Here is a 20,231-nt window from a genome sequence, read left to right on the forward strand (position 1 = left end):
TCCCTTCGCCTCCCTCGTTGCACCAGCCAGCTCCAAATCAACTCCATCTGGGCCAGGGAGCGGACGGGAGCGCCATCTGGTGGATATACCTCTGTATTGCATTGAAATGACAATTTTGCCAGTGGTGGGGGGAAAACCTGTATGCATGAAAAGACTATAGACCTATAATACATAAAAAAGGGACAGGGTATGTCTAGATGCAAATGGCAAAAATATTCACATCTCGTACATCTCGCATGGCACAGAAATGACCTCTCGCACGACACACTGACGATAAAAATAAAGATGCACAAAGGCAGAATTCACATGCAGTGTGTTCTCCAGGGCATCTAATCGGACCTAACCCAACACATTTTTTTAGGGAGATTCACAGCTAATCATTGGAGATGATTTAATGTTTCGTGTTAGGTTCGCACGGTGAAGTTAAAACAAGACCTAAAGATAGCTTAAGACACAGAAAAAGAAAGAACGAGCATGTAAAATTGAATTAAAAGAATACAGATCTGCAAACAACAATCTCAACAAGAATCAATTAATTGGTCCGTCTAGTGAATCGTGGTTAATCAGCCACGTTTACAACTGAATAGAAAAAATAATATCAAAAATAAATGCAACCCTTTGAACAATAAACAATAACCAGCAATAAATAATCAAGTGGTGTTCTGCTGTATATATATGTACATATACTAGGGTCACTCAGCATTCAGCCTAACATAGACTGATTTAGCAAATGATGCGAACGGATGAAATATGAGTAATAATAATAATTTAGAAATACACTACAGACATTATGGAAATATCTAAAACATCTTTCAGAAGACGTTCTTTCATTTTTACGCAACGGCTGTAATTCCGTTCGACTAGGCTTGGAAGAGCTTATTCATTCAACTCATGCACGTTGTTTTTGAAACCTAAATTTTGGCAGAAATGGTCACCACAGTTATCGACTTCTTTTTTTTTTTTTTAAGTCAGTCAGGCCCACTTGATTATCTGAAACATAATTAACACGAACATCAAAACGCTTCTGAGGATCAGAGGTTAGACAAGCTGTTACTAAGGCATGCCTTAATTTCAACCTTTGACCAATTGTGTCCATAATTACTTAGTGTTGTTCTATGTACAGTACAATGCTTGCTTATATATTACAGTCTTTACAAATCTAAGCAACTGGCTTCCAGTTTTCCAGGTGCCTAAATCACTCCACCACGTCTCTTTGACAAAAGAGTTTCTTCTTCTTTTTCCATTGGCACTATCCCATCACGTCGCAAAGGTTTTTGGCAAACGAGCATCTCGCGTCCTTTGATGAAAACATCACGTGTATGACGTCGGATCTGTAACACTAGTAGTGTTAAAGGTGTAAAGGGTCTTAGCTGTCACACCACAACAACAAAGTCAATGTGCTTTCCCTGGTGAACAAGTGACATGAGTGGGAATCCAGTTGAGGTCACCGTTTTTGAGTTTTGTGCTATCAATTATGGCCGCACTGCACGTTTGTCTGTTGTATGAGTGGCTGATGCGGATGTTTACAAGTGTTTATGTTATCTCACACGCTGCGCGGTGGTCTCTGCTGTTCGTGGGTCCTGCGGTTGCGCCCCCTCTTGTTCTCCTGAAGCTGTTTCCACTTGGCTGTATTAGGAGGTCCTCTTTGTGGAGTCTGGGAGCCTCTTTTTCCCTGGTTTGGCTGTGCTCTTTGGCTCTCAGGAGCACTTTGTGCCTTCTGCGTGCTTTGAGTGTCCGGTTTGATGCTTTGGCTCTCCGTGCTTACGGTACTTCCCGGAACTTGACTTCTTTGCAAACCCGTCGACTTCGGGAGAATCTGAACTGTTGGGTTGCTCGGCACTTTGGGTGTGTTTTGCGCTCTCTGTGGGTTTTGCAAACTCTGAGCTGTTGTTTGAGGCGTCTTATCTGTTTTTGTACCTACGCCAGGAATGGGATTGACTTTGGGGGTTTTCTTTCCCTTCGGCTTCTTCTCGCGCTTCCAAACGCGCTCGCAGAACTCGTCCACGCTGTTGAGATCTGGATGCTCCAGGAGGCTCATGAAATCCCGGTACCAGAGTTTGTGTTTGGGGGAGGGATCCTTATCGTTGGCGCCCGCCCGGAGCAACAGCTCGCCCACGCGCTGTGATGGGATGACCTGGAGATTAATACGCCGCAGGGGCTGGATGAAACCGTGCTCGACGGCGTGGCAGTGGTACACTCCCGAGTCGGCCTGGGTTAGACTTCGGATCAGCAAACCTTGGCCAGTAAGACTCAGCCTTTCATCAATCACAATCTGACATGGAGAAAAACAGATTGAGTTTGTTAACACGTCTTCTTAGATTTTGAGCTCAAAAGTGGTCCCAGACCAGAACTTAAATGCTAAGGTTACATCTGGGGTGCTAGGAAAACGACAGCACAGTTGGGGGAATTTCTTACACAGCAGGAAGGCTGAAATCTGATCATTATTACATTAACAAAATGACCGTCTTGGGTGAGGTGTTACTTTAGCACTATTTTTTGCCTGATCATATCTGAAAGAGAAACACAGCTGGTGTACGTGTGATGGTGGGTGGTAAGGGGGTCATTATGTCATATCCTGTTCAATAAAATACCTTCATTTATTAGTAATAACATTCCACTTCTCCTTCATAAAACAGCAACATTTTACTTAGTGCTAATTACAATAAAGTTGAAGTGTCATTTTTTAATAACTATTAAATATTTAACTATTTTTTACTTCTTTCAGGATTCAAAAGACCAGCATTTATTTGAAACAGATTTTAAAAAATATAATAGTCTTTAACTTTTGATCAATTTAAAGCATTTTTGTTGAATAAAAGTATTAATTTCTTTTTATAAAATCCTAAAAATATAAAACAGTCATTAGTTGATACATTTTCCTAAAATGTGCTTTCAAAACATTACTCTATTTAAACGTTATCACCAATGCAACATTGCAACACCGGTTCAACCAATAGCGTGAGTTCGGGGGCGGTGCTATCTGTTTGACCAACCAATTTAAGACCGATGTGTGTTTGGCAAAGCATATGACAGAAATGACATTTGTAAAATGAAAATGTAAAAAATTCTTTATGCTTTCATAAAAATTGATTGACTGCTATATTGGACAGATTAGACAGAACAGCAGTAACCTTTAAATTAATTCAACATGTGTTAGACTGTTAAAACCATTAAGACTGCCAACTGATCTAATGTGTGAAGAATTTGGAAACGGAAAGAGAACTAAGGAAAACTGTTCAAATATATTTACAGTCATTTATACTGCTTCAGAATGGATTTTGGTCACAATGACAGTCATTTAAAGGGATAGTTTACCCAAAAGTGAAAATTATATTATTAATTACTGTAACTGTAAGACCTTTGTTAATCTTCTGAACACAAATTAAGATATTTTTGACAAAATCTGTGAGCTTTCTGACCCAGACAGCAATGCAACTGAAACGTTTTATGGAAACGTTTAATGCTATCATTAAAATAGTCTATAATGTCATTATTTTTGTTTTCTTTATGCACAGAATGATTCTCGTAGCATCATAAAATTATGGTTCAACCACTGATTTCACATGGACTATTTTAACAATGTCCTTACTACCTTTCTGGGCCTTAAATGTGTCAGTTGCATTGCTGTCAATACAGGGTCAAAAAACTCTCGGATTTCATCAAAAATATCTTACTTTTGTTTTAAAGATGAACAAAGGTCTAACATGTTTGGAACGCCATAAGAGTTGGTAATAATAACAGAATTTTCATTTTTGGGTGAACTGTCCCTTTAAGTGCATGTCTTGCTGATCTATGTTATTTATTGAGTTTGTGTGTGTGTGTACCTCATGTTTACGCTCATCATTGGGTCTCTGTAGCTGCCAGTAGATTAGAGCTCTCTGAGACTTCGGGCTGCATTCCAGAAACATGCTGCTGTTCTCTACGCCGTACACACTTCTCTCCTCCACACTGCTGTATCCTTCCAAATCATCTAACACACACACACACACACACAAGGAGGTAATGCTCAGTAACACCCAGAGTACTGAAATAGATCGGTGTATCAGTGGCGCCTTCACAAATGAAAGATTATATTGCATCAATACTTCTCAAATGTTCAGTCATGCTGATTAAAAAGAATTAGTTCACTTGCAGAATAAAAATGACCTGATAATGTACTCCGCCCCATGTAATCCAGGATGTTCATGCTCCAGGATTTTTCTCCATATAGTGGACTTCAATGGGTGAATATCCAAATTGCAGTTTCAGTGCAGCTTCAAAGGGCTCTACGCAATTCCATCTGAGGAATAAGTGTCTTATCTTATACTAATTGATATAATTTTTAACCACAAATGCTCATCTTGCACTAGTTTAATCAAAATGGAAAGGCCACACATGACAAAGTGAACATGCAAAGCAAGTCAAACACCCTTTACAAAAAAAAGGTAAAACAACAATGTTGGACAATTTTGAAGTTGGAGGAGAAAATGAGATGGAGTTTTTCTCCCTACCTTTCTGAACCGAAGTACACAGACGAAGAACTAACCACACGTGACCTTTCCAACATGATTACACAACCCGTAAAGTAGATGTGCATCACGGAGCTAGTGCAAAATGAGCATTTGTGGTTAAAAAATTAGATAAACTTGTTTTTTACACTTTTTTTAGAAAATGGGCGATCGTTTCACTAAATAAGACCCTTATTCTTCGGCTGGAATTGTGTAGAGCCCTTTGAAGCTGCATTAAAATTGCAGTTTGGACCTTTAACCTGTTGGCCACCATTGAAGTCCACTATATGGAGAGAAATCCTGGAATGTTGTCCCTCAAAAACCTTATTTTTTTTCGAATGAGAAAAGAAAGACATGAACATCTTGGATGACACTGAGGTGAGTAAATTATCAAGAAATTTTTATTGTGCAATTAAACTAATCCTTTAAATCTCATGTGTTGTTGTTTGTCTAAATTAACATTTAATTACAGGATGTTGCTTATGAGGTGCAATTTTAGTAGATCACAACTGCACAATATTCAATACATTATATTACATAAGATGTACAATGAAGGTTCTTGCTGTATTATAGAAGAGCCATTTTTTCCATGCATTTTTTTCTTGAAATGAGGTGACTTGATGACAAATATTTGTTTAGGCAACTAATTCATTATGCCTGATCAGAAATAAAGGTATGTGAATATCTTACCATTGTGGTGCAGATCAGAGCACTGCGAAAGAGGATCCCCATTTCTGATGTCCTGACGTCTCGTTCTCCTATTGAATAAAAAAGACTGGATGTGATGTAATATAGATCTTTGCATCTTCTAAAATGCTAAAACTGTCCCTAGAGCAGTGGTTTTCAATCCTGGTCCTGGTCTCATGTTGTGTGTCTCCCTTATTTAACACACCTGATTCAGATCATCACCTCATTAGGAGGGAGATCCATGTACTGAACTGAGTGTGTCAGATAAGGGAGACATACAAACAAAAAACAGTGGGTCCCCAGGACCAGGATTGAAAACCAGTGCCCTAGAGTTTAGTATTTGCAACACTACTACACTCAAGCCACTAGAGGGCACTGTTGTTTCAATCAAACGGGTACATTGTATAGCCATACAAACTTAAAGACAATGTGTAATTTTTCCCCAGCTTAAATTAATAATTAAACCAACTGTATAGAATTTGTGCAGAATTGCACATCACACCTTCAGGTGTGTAAGGGAAGGCCATGTACGTGTGCTTGACATGTCAGTCCTCTCGTTTTTCAGTCAAGATGTTCATTATTGAATTCTAAACCTCCAAACCTTCAAATACCTTGTAAAAACAGCTCTACACATCATTCTCAGCTAAAAGGTTCTTTCAGTCTCCATCAGAGTGTTTACAACAGTTTTGTTCCATTTTAAGAGAGCAGTTTCACCTCTTAAATGCTAACACGGACCAGGGACTTTGCCAAGGCCGGCGCTCTTATCCATTCACAAGTGTACTGAAAGACTGAGCAGATTTCCTGTGGCTGACTGAAAACATTCAGACTCTGGTGTGAAGAATGATTAAGGTTTAGCCGCAGTAGGCCACGATAAGTGAAATATGAAAACTTGCTGAGATCCCCATGTTTGAAACAGCCTCTTTGTCAATTTTTTTTCTTTTCCTGTTCTGCTCTTGTATTTCAGCACATAGCTCTCTGTGTCTTCTCATTTCTGTAACATGTTTTGCTTAGGCGTGCACACACACACATTCCTCGACTCTGGCTGTCTCGGCACGTGCGGGAGGTGCGGTAAGGACGTCTGTTTTGCATTTTAGGCACACTGAAAATATTTGGAGTGGTGTGGACCATCCTAGCGCTGTGGACCATAAGGGTGTGTCGAGACCAAAGCCATGGCCCTCTTCTTCCTCTGTGAAGGTGTAGCTGGCAAAGCATGCAGAGTGTGTGTGTTTGTGTGTGTGTTAAGACGTGGCGTATTGTGAGCATGCGTTTATAGTGTGTTTAAAAGCAGCTTGAAATACTTGGATCCAGGTGTTCGTGCTTGTCGACGCATGTGTGTTGAGACGCAGTATTTGTAGTGCACTAAACACCTGACCAGTGTATATGGTGCCATAATTTGTGTTAATATGTCATTGACCATACAGCGAAAGTCAAAAACAGCTATTCTTTTTGTGTTCCACGAAGAAAAAGAAAAGCCATACAGAAAGTTCTGAAATAGAACGACCGAAATGTTAAAGGATAAAATAATCCTTATCAAATATGTTCTTACCTCTTAGCAGTCGGAAAATATCGAGAGCACTCAGTCCCATCCCAGGCACAATACGGATCTCTTGCCAGGCAGCACTCGGCACAGGCCTTCCCGTAGACTTCACAGCGGTGCAGGGGCATCTGGGAAATCCCTAAATCTGACCCGAGGTACAGCTGTTGCTGTTGACAGATGAACATATAAGTCTATTAGGACACGGTTTGCTCTCTGCTAATGGCTGGTGAAGAGTAATATCAAGCAGACGTACTTGTTTAGTGGAGAGCTCCATGGCAGTAATAGGTGTTGGCTCCTAGAAGGGAAAACAGAACAAGTTTAATCTCATTTTAAGATCCGAGGATATTTGTTTGATGACATGCTGTGGCTGTGCAGACAGATTTATGGGGGAGCAATTAAATGTACTAAGGTGAAAATTATAGGAGGATTTCAATTCCAATAGCAAGCAGAAATGCACAGCTTTCTGGGTAATGAACAGTTGGCGCTCATACCCTGAACACCGTCATCTCTTCCAGCACCACTTCCTCCAGATCATGCCAGCTTTCCCTGGGAATGGTCACCACCTTCAGCACAGTTCCTAAATCTGGTTCAGGATAAAATTTGTTAATATTGATTATTTGTGCAGTATTTCTTTGTAATTTTGTAAAGAACAGAAACTTCTTCTCTTGTGCATAAAATTTTTAAAATTATCGTGTGGAACTCTTTAAAATAAAGGTTCTAAAAATAGGTTTTTAAACCATTTTTGATGAACCAGTTCACTTTTTGTTTGTGAACAGTTGTTTTTTTCTTTATTTGTGACCCTGGACCACAAAACCAGTCTTAAGTAGCACAGATATATTTGTAGCAATAGCCAAAAATACATTGTAAAGGTCAAAACTGATTTTTCTTTTATGCCAAAAATCATGGGATACTAAGTAAAGATCATGTTGCATGAAGATAAAAACTTCATTTTTGATTAGTAATATGCATTGTAAGAACTTCATTTGGACAACAGTATTTTGATTTTTTTGACCCTTTCCAGATTTTCTAATAGTTGTATCTCTGACAAATATTGTCCTTGGTGGTCTTGTGGTCCACGGTCACATTTTGTTAAACTAAAAAACCCATAAAGAACCTTTTGTTTAATGGAATGGTTACACTGATGGCAAAAGTTCATTATGGAACCACAAATGACAATAAAGAACCTTTATTTTTAAAAATGTAAGGAAACTTTCAAGGAGGCCTCAAGCTGACTTAAAGGCATAGTACGTCATCATCTGGAACACCACTCTTGTGAAAACGCATACGTCAGTAGATGCTAGAGATTATGGTTTATGAACTTTTAAATATGGATATTTTTCTTAAGGCCTTTATTAATGCCCTGGAGCCATGTGGAGCAGTTTTTATGATGGATTGATGCACTTTTTGGGGTTTCAAAATCTCAACAGCCATTCACTGCCATTATAAAGCTTGGAAGAGGCAGGAATTTAAAAAAAAATATATAACTCTGATTGTATTTGTCTGAGAGAAGAAAGTCATATACAACTACGATGGCTTGAGGATGAGTAAATCATTTTTGGGTGAACTGTCCCTTTAAAAATAAGACAAAACAACCATTAAATAAACTGGAACAATTCAAAATCAAGATATTCCTTATTTTATTGACCCACAAACAACTGCTTTTCACTGAAGAACCAGAACTCCCACAGTCCCACAGGAAATTTTAAAACTGTGATTTCTAGAACTAGAACACTCAAGTAAACAATCCATATCCTTATCCAGTAAATCACAATCAACTGGAAAAGTCATAGGGCTTTCCAATATAAGCCAAAAAGGTTGTAAACCACTGCTTTCAGAAGTGTAAGAGTGAAGTGATTTCTTAGCTTAAGGCTTTGTTTTGGTTATACAGCAGTAATATTTCTGTACTGACGTGTTGGTTGGTTTTACTAACCTGTGCCAATGAACATGACATCGTACTGGCCGTCCTCAGCTTCTACACGATCCACGACCAGCTGAGTGAACTGGTACTCCACATTCGTTCGCACCACGATGGGCTTCCCACCCATGGGTTGCACGGGGTTATACATAGCTGGGTGCAAGCGTGCAAATGTGATTACATCATCAGGAAGGTCTTTGGTTGAATCAAAGCCTCCAAATGTTTTGCTGGGACACTATAGTGGGTAAAAGAAGGGAGTTTAAGGGTTAAACATTCTCACTGAAGCACAGGTTCAAGTTTCAGTGTTGCACTCTGAATAATGTAGTGTGGTTTAGTAATGCAGTAATGTATCTTCGCAATGATTTTTCAGACAAATTCTGTTAAATGTGCAAACAGGGTAAAAATAGAAATAATGCAGTAAATGCAATCAAGTATTTTAATAAAAGTGCACAGATATGAAGCTGTAGTTTGTCAGTTTTGTGTCAATGCCAGATATATTGGCCAGTACTCACTGTGCCAGGACGGGGGTATGGCACTCTGCCCTGGAAGGGAACCCACTGGTAGTTTGGCCCGTCCCTGTGGGCATATGGACCTAGAAATACCCTTCGGATGTCTGCCATACTATACATGCATATAGCCGATCCACGGAAGATATTACTGAGGAAAGGAGGGGAAAATGGAAGTTAAATCGTTGATAGAACACAAAATATTTTGACATTTTGCATACATTTTTCCACAAGTGTATATATCAAAAGTAATGCATTTAAATTGTGTTAATTTAACAAGGAAAATTTGAACAGGATAAATGTTGGGATTTTTTGGCTTGGCAACGTCATCTGAGTTTTTACATTTTGATGAAATAAAGACAAATTTAAAATATGTACAAATGTATCACACACATTACAGCCAGAAGGGTGTGTTAAGAAAGTTAATAGGGTTGATTTTGATTTCATGTTTGCTTTAATGTGTTAGCTGATGTATAAAATTAGCATTTGTACTGCAGTGTATATGTGTGTATCCAAGCACTTATTTCCCCTAAACAGCCATGAGACCAAACATGCTGTGGTGATCAGCCCCTAGCATTTGTAAAATGTTAATTAGCGAGAAAATCAATTAACCACAGGGCACATGAATAAACTAATTCCCCATCACTCAGTCAGGGTCCCAGACATAAAAACGCACACACACATACATGTGCTTACACACTCGAACACACATACCCAGATAAAGCGAGAGATAAAATACTGATCCATCACCCCAGCGTTCAGGCCTCATTAAGTGGCAATATTAAAAGCAAGTCTCTAGAATGCACTTCTATTCATCTCAGAAACGGGGCACTTAGAAAACCAATTAAAGCAGGCTAATTCTTTAAAGCCCGTAATTGAATTTTCGAGTGTTGTGTTCCCTGCATACATTAGGAAACCAGTGAGGTGGGAACACGTGAACGGGATGTGCAAGGTTTGGACGAGCGCCGCTTTCGCTATCTTGCATTTTGACAGTGATTAATCGTGATATGTTTGTCCTCTTCCTCATCTTGTGTTTACATGCACGCACACCTCCGTACACACACGGTGTGCTCATCCATCATCTTAAAAGTCTTTTCTTCTTTTGAACATCGTTTATCTGCTTTTGTTACTGCCTTCACCCCTCCCCAACCTTCTGCTCCTCGCCAGCAGGCCCAGAGAAGAGGGTGTCTGGCTGGGGAGTGAGATTCAGGTTACCACCTTAATCATATTTCCTCTGAGCTGCGGTGAGCCGAAGCTGAATAGGGAAACAGGTAAGAGAGGACAGAGACCAGGATAAGGAGGAAATTCCCATCCAGAGTGCAGCGATGTGAAGCGCCTGTCTGAGTCTAACCAGATTACTGCACTGCAAAGCTTCTAAAGGGCCAAACATATCACACATCACAAAATCACTGCCATCTCATGAAAGAGAGGAGAAAGAAGGATGAAAGGATAGGAAAAATGAAGAAAAGAAGGAAGGAGATAAAGAGGGGATAAAAAAGAAAGGAAGGAAGGGAAAAGGCAAAAGAAAAGGGGAAAGGAATAAAGGAAGAAATTAAACAAAAGAAATGAAAGAAATGAAGGAGAGAAAAGAAAAGAAGTAAGGGAAAATGCAGAAAAGGAAGGACAAACAGAATATAGGTAGAAAAGGAAAGGAACAGAAATGGAAGGAGGAGGGAAGGAAGGAAGGGTAAAGACAGAAAAGGAAGGAAAAACAATAATAAGGTAGAAAAGGAAAGGAAAGGAACATAAATTAAGTAAAAAGAAGTAATGAAGGAAAAATGAAAGGGGAAAGGAATGAAAATAAGCAAAAGAAATGAAAAAGACAGGAAGGAGAAAAGATGAAGGAAAGAAAGAAAGAAAGAAAGAGAGGAAGGAAGGAAGGGAAAATGCAGAAAAGGAAGGAAAAACAGAATATATGTAGGAAAGGAAGGAAGGAACGCAAAATGCAGAAAAGAAGAAAAAACAGAATATATGTAGGAAAGGAAGGGAAAATGCAGAAAAGGAAGAAAAAACAGAATATATGTAGGAAAGGAAAGGAAGGAAGGAAGGAAGGAGGGAAGGGTAAAAACAAAAGGAAGGAAAAACAGAATATAGGTAGAAAAGGAAAGGAAGGAAGGAAGGAAGGAAAGAAAGAAGGGAGGGAAAATGCTGAAAAGGACGGGGAAACAATATAGGTAAGGTATAGGAAAGGAACGGAAAGGAAAGGAACGGAAATGGAAGAAGGAGGGAAGGAAGGAAGGAGGAAGGAAGGAAAGAAGGGAAAACAGAAAAGGAAGGGAAAACAGAATATATGTAGAAAAGGAAAGGAACAGAAATTAAGGATCAAGGAAGGAAGTAATGAAGGAAAAATGAAATGAGAACGAAATGAAAATAAGCAAAAGAAATGAAAAAAATAAAGGAAGGAGAAAAGATGAGGGAAAGAAGGAAGAAAGAAAGAAAAAAGGAAGGAAGGAAAAATGCAGAAAGGGAAGGAAAGGGAAAAATGAATGAAGGAAGAAAATAAGCAAAAGAAAGAGAAAAGAAAGGAAGAAAAAGAATATAGGTAACAAAAAGGAAAGGAAAGGAAAGGAATATCATGGAAAAAGAAAAAAAGAAAGGAAACAACAGAAAAGAAAGAAGAACAGTAAGGAAAAGCAAAGAAAGCAAAGGGGAAAACAAGGAAAAAGAAGAGGAAAAAAATCCTCTGTAATGGCTTATAAAATATTTAATAGGGTTAATTGTATGTAAAAGTATGTCTGTATTACCTGGATGTAGTAAACACAGCATAGATCACTGGATTCTTTGGGTCTTTAGCACTCATCAGAAACACATCCTCTGCAAGTAAATAAAGCAACATTTGGAGTTATTAAATGTGGATAAATACACCTTAAACTCTATTGGCAACATCTGGAATGTTGCAATGGAACTTTATGGGCCAATTATTGTAAGTCTGCCTCATAAAGCTCCATGTTTTTTGCAGCTTGAGGGATGAGCAGAAATTATTTCCAGTGGTAACCGACAGCATACCATGGACTTAACTACTTCATGCATCTTCCCACAAGATTCCGTTAAGAATGCATTTCTGACTTTATAATCATGTTCATATAATTATGTTCAGACTAAACGTTCATTGACATTACTTACGCAGTTCATCAAAATATGTGTCTATGCCATTAAGGCCAGGAACCGAGCAAGTCAGCTTGGCTTTCAAAAAGGTTGTCCATTTATTCACAAGACTCCTGTGTCCACCCATGTCATTCTGGAGAAAATGCAAACAGATTAACCACACGTTCATTAAAAAGCTCTGAATACAGACTTTTTGATGTTAATACCATGTGTTCAAATGCACTAGGAAATGTGCATGATTTATGTTTCTGTATGTGATGATACCTTACACAGTTGTCCTATCCTGGAGATAGTAGCTTTGCCTGTATGTTCACCATCCATGGCATTTTCTTTGAAGAACAGGAAGATCTTGTCATCTTCAGGATTATCGCTTTCTGGGATCAGGTGTATTCCTAGAAACCTGGGGTCTGGAAGAGACACAATGCATCAGAAATTCAATTTCCACAAGAAGACAGAAGAAATTGAGATGTTTCAATCAGCAATTTGGGAGGTTCAAACCCACAGAAATGATTGCACACTTCATTGAATCCCTTTTAGCTGTTCTGAAATGAGCCAAGACCTCAGTAACGCCAGTTACAGGGGATCACTCTTACCCAGCCGTGACTGCTCTCTCTTGCAGAAACGAAATGTAACACGTCCCCCACCCACGTGGGCGGCACACGCATAAAGCGACATGCAGTGCTGCATTACGGCCCAACAGACCCAACAGGATGTGAAGCTTAAACAGCGGAACGAACATTTACCAAAGAGCGACTCCGTTCATGCACTGTGAGTGTGTATGTGTCCGTGGAGACGCCAATGAAACAGTGCCGCCCATGTCATTCAATACACTGACTGTTTCCCAAAGACATTAAACTCGTTCCAGCCTTCCAAACTTTTGAATGTTTGCTCTGCAAGAGCTGATCCTCTTTGAAGTGTGGGAAGAATAACCATCAACAGCCATCGGCTGCATTGTCTGAAGATAGTGAGAGGCCCGTGTTTCTATTGATAAGTCTTGATAGAATATCCATGTGACTAATCCTCCGAACGACACTGACTCTTTTGTGCGAAAAAGACAGCTTTCAAAGCGGTGCGAAATGGAACTAACGTCCGATGTATCCGTGGTAACAGACGGCGAGGATTAAGGTGAGATGAGCGTTTTCAAAAGCACCTTTCCTCGCGAATATAGGAGGGTATTGATGGCGTGGACGCTGACCCTGTGTGAGGACTGAAACGAGAGCCACTCGCAGGAACAGCTGAGACGGGATTAACTTCATGGGAAAACACTGACCGACTCTCCTATCTTGATATTGACCTTTTGTGTTCCATAAGTCTGCAAAAATGCAGCCGGGATGTTAGAGGAAACACTCAACACCCCAGCCGGGCTAATCTCTCCTGCAGACATTCACAAAGAGGCTCTTTCTTTCTCTCGCACAGACACGGGCACATACACACTCACGAAGGGACATAAACTTGTGCACACAAAAGAAAACCCATAAATTTACATTTATTTCACACATTTGCTCTTGGCAGAGGCATGCTTAGCAAAGTAACATATACTGTGTGATGATTTCAGCAGGCAGCTTTAAAAATTGAGTGCTAGGATGAAAATCATAAAGGGTCTATAAAAACACATGGACTGACATATGCAAACACATGTATTCATAGGGTCTTTCTAAACTTCTCAAAAATATGAAGCAAAAGCACTGTTGTGCTTCTCCAAACAACACACAATAGTGGCATTGGTCAGTTAATCAGCTTTTTTGAACAAATCAGTTAAATGATTTAGTGACTCACAGACAGTCACTTGATTTGTTTCTGAATAAATCAGTGTTTCTGAAAAAACTGAGTGAATGATTCAGTGACTCACTCATTAAGACAGCAACTTGATTTGTTTGTAATTCAATAACTCACATTTATAAAGACAGGCACTTGACTTATTTCTAAACAATTGTTTTAACAAATTTGTGAGACGAAAGATTCAGTGATCCCCTCATAAAGAATTTTTCACTTTATTTGCTGCTGAATAAATCAGTGTTTCTGAACAAATTGGTTAAATTAATGATTCAGTGACTCACTTATAAAGACAGGTATTTGATTTTGCTTCTGAACTAATTTTTTAACAAATTTGTTGGACGAAAGATTCATTGATCCCCTCATAAAGGCAGTCACTTGATTTGTTTCTGAATGAATCTGTGTTTCTGAACAAATTTGTTGAACGAATGATTCAGTGAGTCACTCATAAAGAGAGTCACTTGATTCATTCCTGAATCTGAATCTTTTAACATCCATTTGATTGATTGAATGATTTATTCACCTGCTCATAAAGACAGTCACTTGATTATCAAGTCAATTCAATTAATGATTTAGTGACTCACTCATAAAGAGTGTCAACTGATTAATTCCTTGATTCAACAGCTCCATTTGATTGACTGAATGATTTAATCCTCTGCTCATAAAGACAGTCACTTTATTTGTTCCTGGATGAATCAGCGTTGCTAAACAAATTGGTTGAATGAATGATTCAGTGACTCACTTGTAAAGAAAGGTACTTGATTTGTTTCTGAATGTGTTTTTTAACAAATAAAGAGTCACTTGACTAATTCCCAAATTAATCAACATTTTTGAATAAATCAATTGAATAAATGATTCAGTGACTCACTCACAAAGACAGTCACTTAATTAATTCCTGAATTAATAAAAAAACAGATCAATTTGATTGATTGAATGATTTATTCACCTGCTTATAAAGTCATATCAGGGTGTGTATTTCTCTATAAGTGCACGTTTTGCCAAAAAAACAAAAACAAATCACACATAGATTATAAATGATTCAAAATACAGCATTTTTACCATTCAGCCATCTAGAATCATGCTGCTCAGTTCTGATCGGATGATGTGACCCAAGTGTTCGAAAAATGGCGAAGTCTCGTCCCATGAAGTCTGCTGATGTTCCAGAATACAGCTCACCATCTGACAAATAAATAAAAGCAAGAAATTTCCAATCAGACCACAGTTAACACTGATTCTACATCTTTAAAACCAAAACAACAACATCTCTGACTAACTCACCAATCAGGAGGGATGAGGACTGCATCTTTGGATCATAGGGACTTTTCCCACGTCCATTCTCAAAGTAATTGGCATCCAGTCTGAAGATGTTGTCCTGTGGAAAGGCATAATGAATTAACCAACCACAACAAGGCATGAATAGTAAACGGATGAGGTAATGGAGAGGTGAATGTCAAAAAGTGCCATTAGGATCTCGTTCAAGAGTCTCTCGATACTCAAAAAGTAGCCAAAAAGATGCTGTTTTTTTATAAAAACCTACTTTAGATTTAGTTTCTCTAAACTCACAGCAAACCAACAGCACTCAAGTTATTTTCTATTATGTTCAGTGCGCTCAGGCCATGATTAATTTGCATGGATCAAATCGTGAAATTCACTGACATTTTTACACCATGTAAAGGCCATTTCATTTCCCACAGTCGAGCCACTTCTAAATAACACACTCGCTGCTTTGTGACGCTCTCATTTTCTACTTCACTGGGCCGAAATTGTTAACAGGGTAGACGTTAGCAGCGGATAGCCACCATTAATTTCCTTTTCATTCCTTTAAATGTTTTTGGTGAATGTGCCTTGCAGATATGTATGCGCATGAGCGCATGAGTATGTTTTAGTGCCATTGTTTTACTGAGACTGAATTGGAGTGTGTGTGAGTGTGGGTTGTGTACCTCTGCTCGCTTGCCTATCTCCAGGTAAGAACAGACAGGATGGAAAGCTCCGGTGCCACATATGTAAATATGCGTCTGGTTATACGGCTGCAGCACACGCACAAAGTTTGAGCATTCTTTCTGAAAAAGACAACATAAAAGTATCTGTTAACCAACTAGACAATATAAAACATGCCTATTTACATTTAAAAACATATTTGGATGTGGAACATTAAGCAACCACCCAGAACACCTCATCAGTGCACTTATGCATAAGCAAGAACTACTCAAGTTCCCTCATAAAAATGTAAAAATAGTTTGTAAATATAATTTATCACTTTCAGACCCTCTGTTCTGTATTACTCTTCTAATGCAATTATGCTACACTCATAATTCATGATGAAATACTGCACATACATTTTGAAAACATAAAAATCGACATGAAATCTGTAATAAACAAGTAAATGAGACATTTAAAGTCTATGTAAGCCTAATATTTAAGCTTTCAGTGTCATTAAAATGCCTTCGAGTTCCTGCTGGTTGAGTGATGACGATCCCACCTGTTTTATCCATCTCAATATCCTGTCAGCCAACTCTCATTAGCGCTAAAAGTGTGTGCGAGTCTGGTTTTGATGAAAGCTAAATGTATAGCACATGTCTGAGTGAGTTGGCTAGAGTCGATGAGTGAATTGTTTCATGTGAATGAATGCTCTTTAACTCCCTTTCATTTGCAAGATATGCGAGGACCAGGTTCAACAATAATAAACCAACACACTGCACGAACAAACACACACCTATGCGCACGCACACACCTTTCCACAGCTATTGAGAAAATAAAGCAGGTCCATCTGTGTAAACACTGATGGTCTCTGCCCGATGTGTGCCGTCTGAACGCGACTTGTCATTTAAGAGCACAGGAAAGGGTGTTTCCATCATCTCTGTGTGTGTTTTCACCACAAAAAGACACACACACTCTTATTCAAGCACATGCATGTGTGTGTGTGTGAAGAAAGCCAAACAGAAGAATAGATAAATGCAGGCCTGTTTCCCTCGATTGCATCCAGTTCAGTTTGTACAAGCTATTCAAAGCATATAATAAATGCTTGTATAAAGCTGAGATTTTCTGGCAACATGTTCAGTTTTCTTACAAATCCAGTGACCTGAAACACCTGCAACTGCCATACGGCAGCCAATCGGAACATTTCCTCACACATATGTGTGACCCATCTTGGTCAACCCACACAAAGGCACTTTAGTGTCAATGTAATGGGTTTTCCAAGCTGAAGGAAATGTGTGTACTCCTAACATAATCATTCCATGTGCGCTATAAAATCTTCCTGCACCAGGCTGAATGTCTTTATACATTTCCCATGGCCGGTATTGTTTTTAAGGCCCTCGCCTGCTCCGATAGAGCCAAGTGTGGCGTTCACGTGAGAGAGAGGTGGCTGAACTGGCACTCTTCGGAGTTTACTATGTATACAAACCTCAAGTTGTAATAACTGGGTGGTGTACTGTAATTACAGTGTAACTACTGTGTAATTAGACACATATAACCCTGCTGTTTTATCTTCAAGGTCCATAAAGAAGCGGCCAAAGCTGCGAAGCAGAAAAGTGAGTGTACCTTCATAAGAGTGAGAGATATATGATACCCTTTCAAATAAGATAAGCAAAGAGGGTTGGGGATTACGATTTAGACACATCTGTAATTACGTACAATACTAACAACACACTAGTGACTAATTTCATTCACACATGAGTGAAGTCATGAAAAGATAATAACAGTATAGGGCTTGTCAATGTCAAAACCAATGCACAGTTTTTAAAAAGTGCAGCTACTGTAGAATCGCCCGCATCTGTCTGCCAAATTTAAAATATATTACCAACATGAATTTAATTATTCAGAACTTTACTGCAACATCAATGCAAGCTATTTTAATTGCTTTATAACAGGACAGATGATTTTAAAATAGCCATGTTGTACTGTGTCATTAGATGATGAAAATAGCTTCATTATAGTGATTTGTGCTCCCTTTGGCTGGGACCTTTTTGGCTTTTAATTAATCTTCTTGCAGTCAGTGTTGGGTCGGAAGTGTGTTAAATGAAAAAAAAAAAATCTCTTAGTGCCGTCAAATCGATTAATCGTGATTAATCGCATCCAAAATAAAAGCTTATGTTCATATAATATATACAGTATGGGATCCTGGACCACAAAACCATGTTTTTACGTCGTAAGTAGCAGGGGATATATTTTCTGAAATAGCCAACAATACATTTTATGGGTCCAAATTATAGATTTTTCTTTTATACCAAAAATCATTAGGATATTAAGATCATGTTCCATGAAGATATTTTGTCAATTTCCTACCATAAATATATCAAAACTTTTGATTAGTAATACGCATTGCTAAGAACTTCATTTGTACAACTTTAAAGGTGATTTTCTCAATATTTAATTTTTTTTGCACCCTCAGATTCCAGATTTTCATCTCCTAACAAACCACACATCAATGAAAAGCTTCACAATTTAAAAAAATTGACCCTTATGACTGGTTTTGCCAGTCCAGGGACACATATGTATGTATATACACACATAAATTTATATATTTAACATATCTGTAAATATATATATATATATATATATATATGTGTGTGTGTGTGTGTGTGTGTGTGTGTTCGTGTTCGTGTATTTATATATACATATAAATGCACACACACATATATTACGTAAACAAGCTTTTATTTTGGATTCGATTAATCATGATTAATTGATCTGACAGCTTTAATTTATTCCTAATTTATAATATGATTTATTAAAGATGACTTAATTCCTCAGTAGATTGCACAAATTTAAGTTTGAACATTTTAAACTTTGAATACAAAATGTTTTAAACAATACAGTTTGGTAAATAGCAAAGTAATTACATTTCAAGATATAAAGAAATAACTAATCAACAGTAAATAGCAAAAAAAAAAAAGTAAAAAATTACAAATTAAAATATATATATAAAATATTTATAATTTTTATTTAAATTAATATATTATATTTATTTTAAATAAATGAATAAATAATAAATCATTTTTACAAAGATGTTGAGGAATTGTCTATTTAATAAGATACTATAATGATGGAAAAGTGCCAGTATGTGAACATCAAACTATTACAGTTGATTAATAAACATACATAAGATATATTAATTCAGCTAATAATGGTGATTCACTGCATAATGCTGCAACTAGTAACAACTAGTAGCCGGGAATATACTAATCCACGCTCAACATTTTTTAACAGTGTTTCACTGTCATAAGTATTTATGAAGTGAATCTCACTAATTCTTTGCAAATAATGTATTTACTGTAAATATACAGGACTGAGATTTGAATGAACAGTTATGAAATGTGCCGCTGAGATATTTAACCCTCATCTCACATGAATCACCCAGAGTTTCGACCGAGCAGCGAGGCAGTTGTACCAGCTGTCGTTCTGGGCTTGTTTTTGCCTCGGCTGGCCAAGCCAAATGTGAGAATGAAGAGATTTATGGTTGCGGAGAGGGAAATGCGCTGGTAATACCCTAATCAAGCATTCACGCTCGCTCGCTAGCAGCTTTCAACAACTCTGTCTCCAGAACAAACATTTTCACAGCACGCAGACGCCATTATTCTGAGCTGGTGAATTTGTGTGTACGTAACGCCAAATAAACCCTTCACAGTCACTACCAAAAGCTATGGATGTATGTGGTAAACATGTGATTCATGCACCTCATTGCAATATCAGGTGACTTTAAGGGTGTAGGTATTGTGAGTTATCTGTAATAATCCTGCTCCCCTTCTGCCCCCCATCTCAGCGGGAACCCAGCCGTGAAATTACCATCAGAAACAACACACACACATACAGAGCGAGCGAGAGCCGGGTTGATAAATAAACCATTTCTGTTTTACACAAGGGCCAAGGGTTGCTGGATTTAAACACAGAATATAAACTCTCGAGAGGAACAGAAGAGCGCGTGCACCAGCAAAACTCCATCGCTAAAGGCAACCGTGATCAATCAAGCCAAAGTGCACAAGCAACACCCGGTCTGAGTAATGCAGGTCACACATACACATATAGTACAGGTTCCTTAAGTACTTTTCTTATCATGAATCATTTTTCATGTCCATGGTGCTTTAGAAAACCATCAAGAACCATGTTAATGGTGCTTTAGAGATGAGAAAAAGCTCTTGATAGTTCTTCAGATCAGTCTATTGGTTCTAGCTACATTGAAAGAAAAGGTACTATAAACAATTTTCACTCATTAATCTATGGAA

The 20,231-nt window shown here is 38.2% G+C and overlaps 1 protein-coding gene across 1 annotated transcript in view; it reads right to left on the reverse strand.

The window, feature by feature from the left end:
* Positions 1 to 940: 940 nt before the first annotated feature.
* The window catches only part of sema3aa (sema domain, immunoglobulin domain (Ig), short basic domain, secreted, (semaphorin) 3Aa), a 39,176-nt gene continuing 19,885 nt past the window's right edge, over positions 941 to 20,231 (reverse strand). The window contains exons 4-17 of the mRNA XM_051107799.1: positions 15,951 to 16,070; positions 15,289 to 15,382; positions 15,070 to 15,189; positions 12,502 to 12,644; positions 12,256 to 12,370; positions 11,877 to 11,946; positions 9,139 to 9,283; positions 8,642 to 8,861; positions 7,203 to 7,294; positions 6,965 to 7,006; positions 6,721 to 6,878; positions 5,178 to 5,245; positions 3,825 to 3,970; positions 941 to 2,272 (exon numbers count right to left, since the gene is read on the reverse strand). Of these exons, the coding sequence (XP_050963756.1) occupies positions 1,544 to 2,272; positions 3,825 to 3,970; positions 5,178 to 5,245; positions 6,721 to 6,878; positions 6,965 to 7,006; positions 7,203 to 7,294; positions 8,642 to 8,861; positions 9,139 to 9,283; positions 11,877 to 11,946; positions 12,256 to 12,370; positions 12,502 to 12,644; positions 15,070 to 15,189; positions 15,289 to 15,382; positions 15,951 to 16,070 (2,262 nt within the window). The 3' untranslated portion in view covers positions 941 to 1,543. The remainder of the gene's footprint in view (positions 2,273 to 3,824; positions 3,971 to 5,177; positions 5,246 to 6,720; positions 6,879 to 6,964; positions 7,007 to 7,202; positions 7,295 to 8,641; positions 8,862 to 9,138; positions 9,284 to 11,876; positions 11,947 to 12,255; positions 12,371 to 12,501; positions 12,645 to 15,069; positions 15,190 to 15,288; positions 15,383 to 15,950; positions 16,071 to 20,231) is intronic.

The sequence above is a fragment of the Labeo rohita genome, chromosome 4, assembly GCF_022985175.1.
Source record: "Labeo rohita strain BAU-BD-2019 chromosome 4, IGBB_LRoh.1.0, whole genome shotgun sequence".
NCBI classification, from domain to species: Eukaryota; Metazoa; Chordata; class Actinopteri; order Cypriniformes; family Cyprinidae; genus Labeo; species Labeo rohita.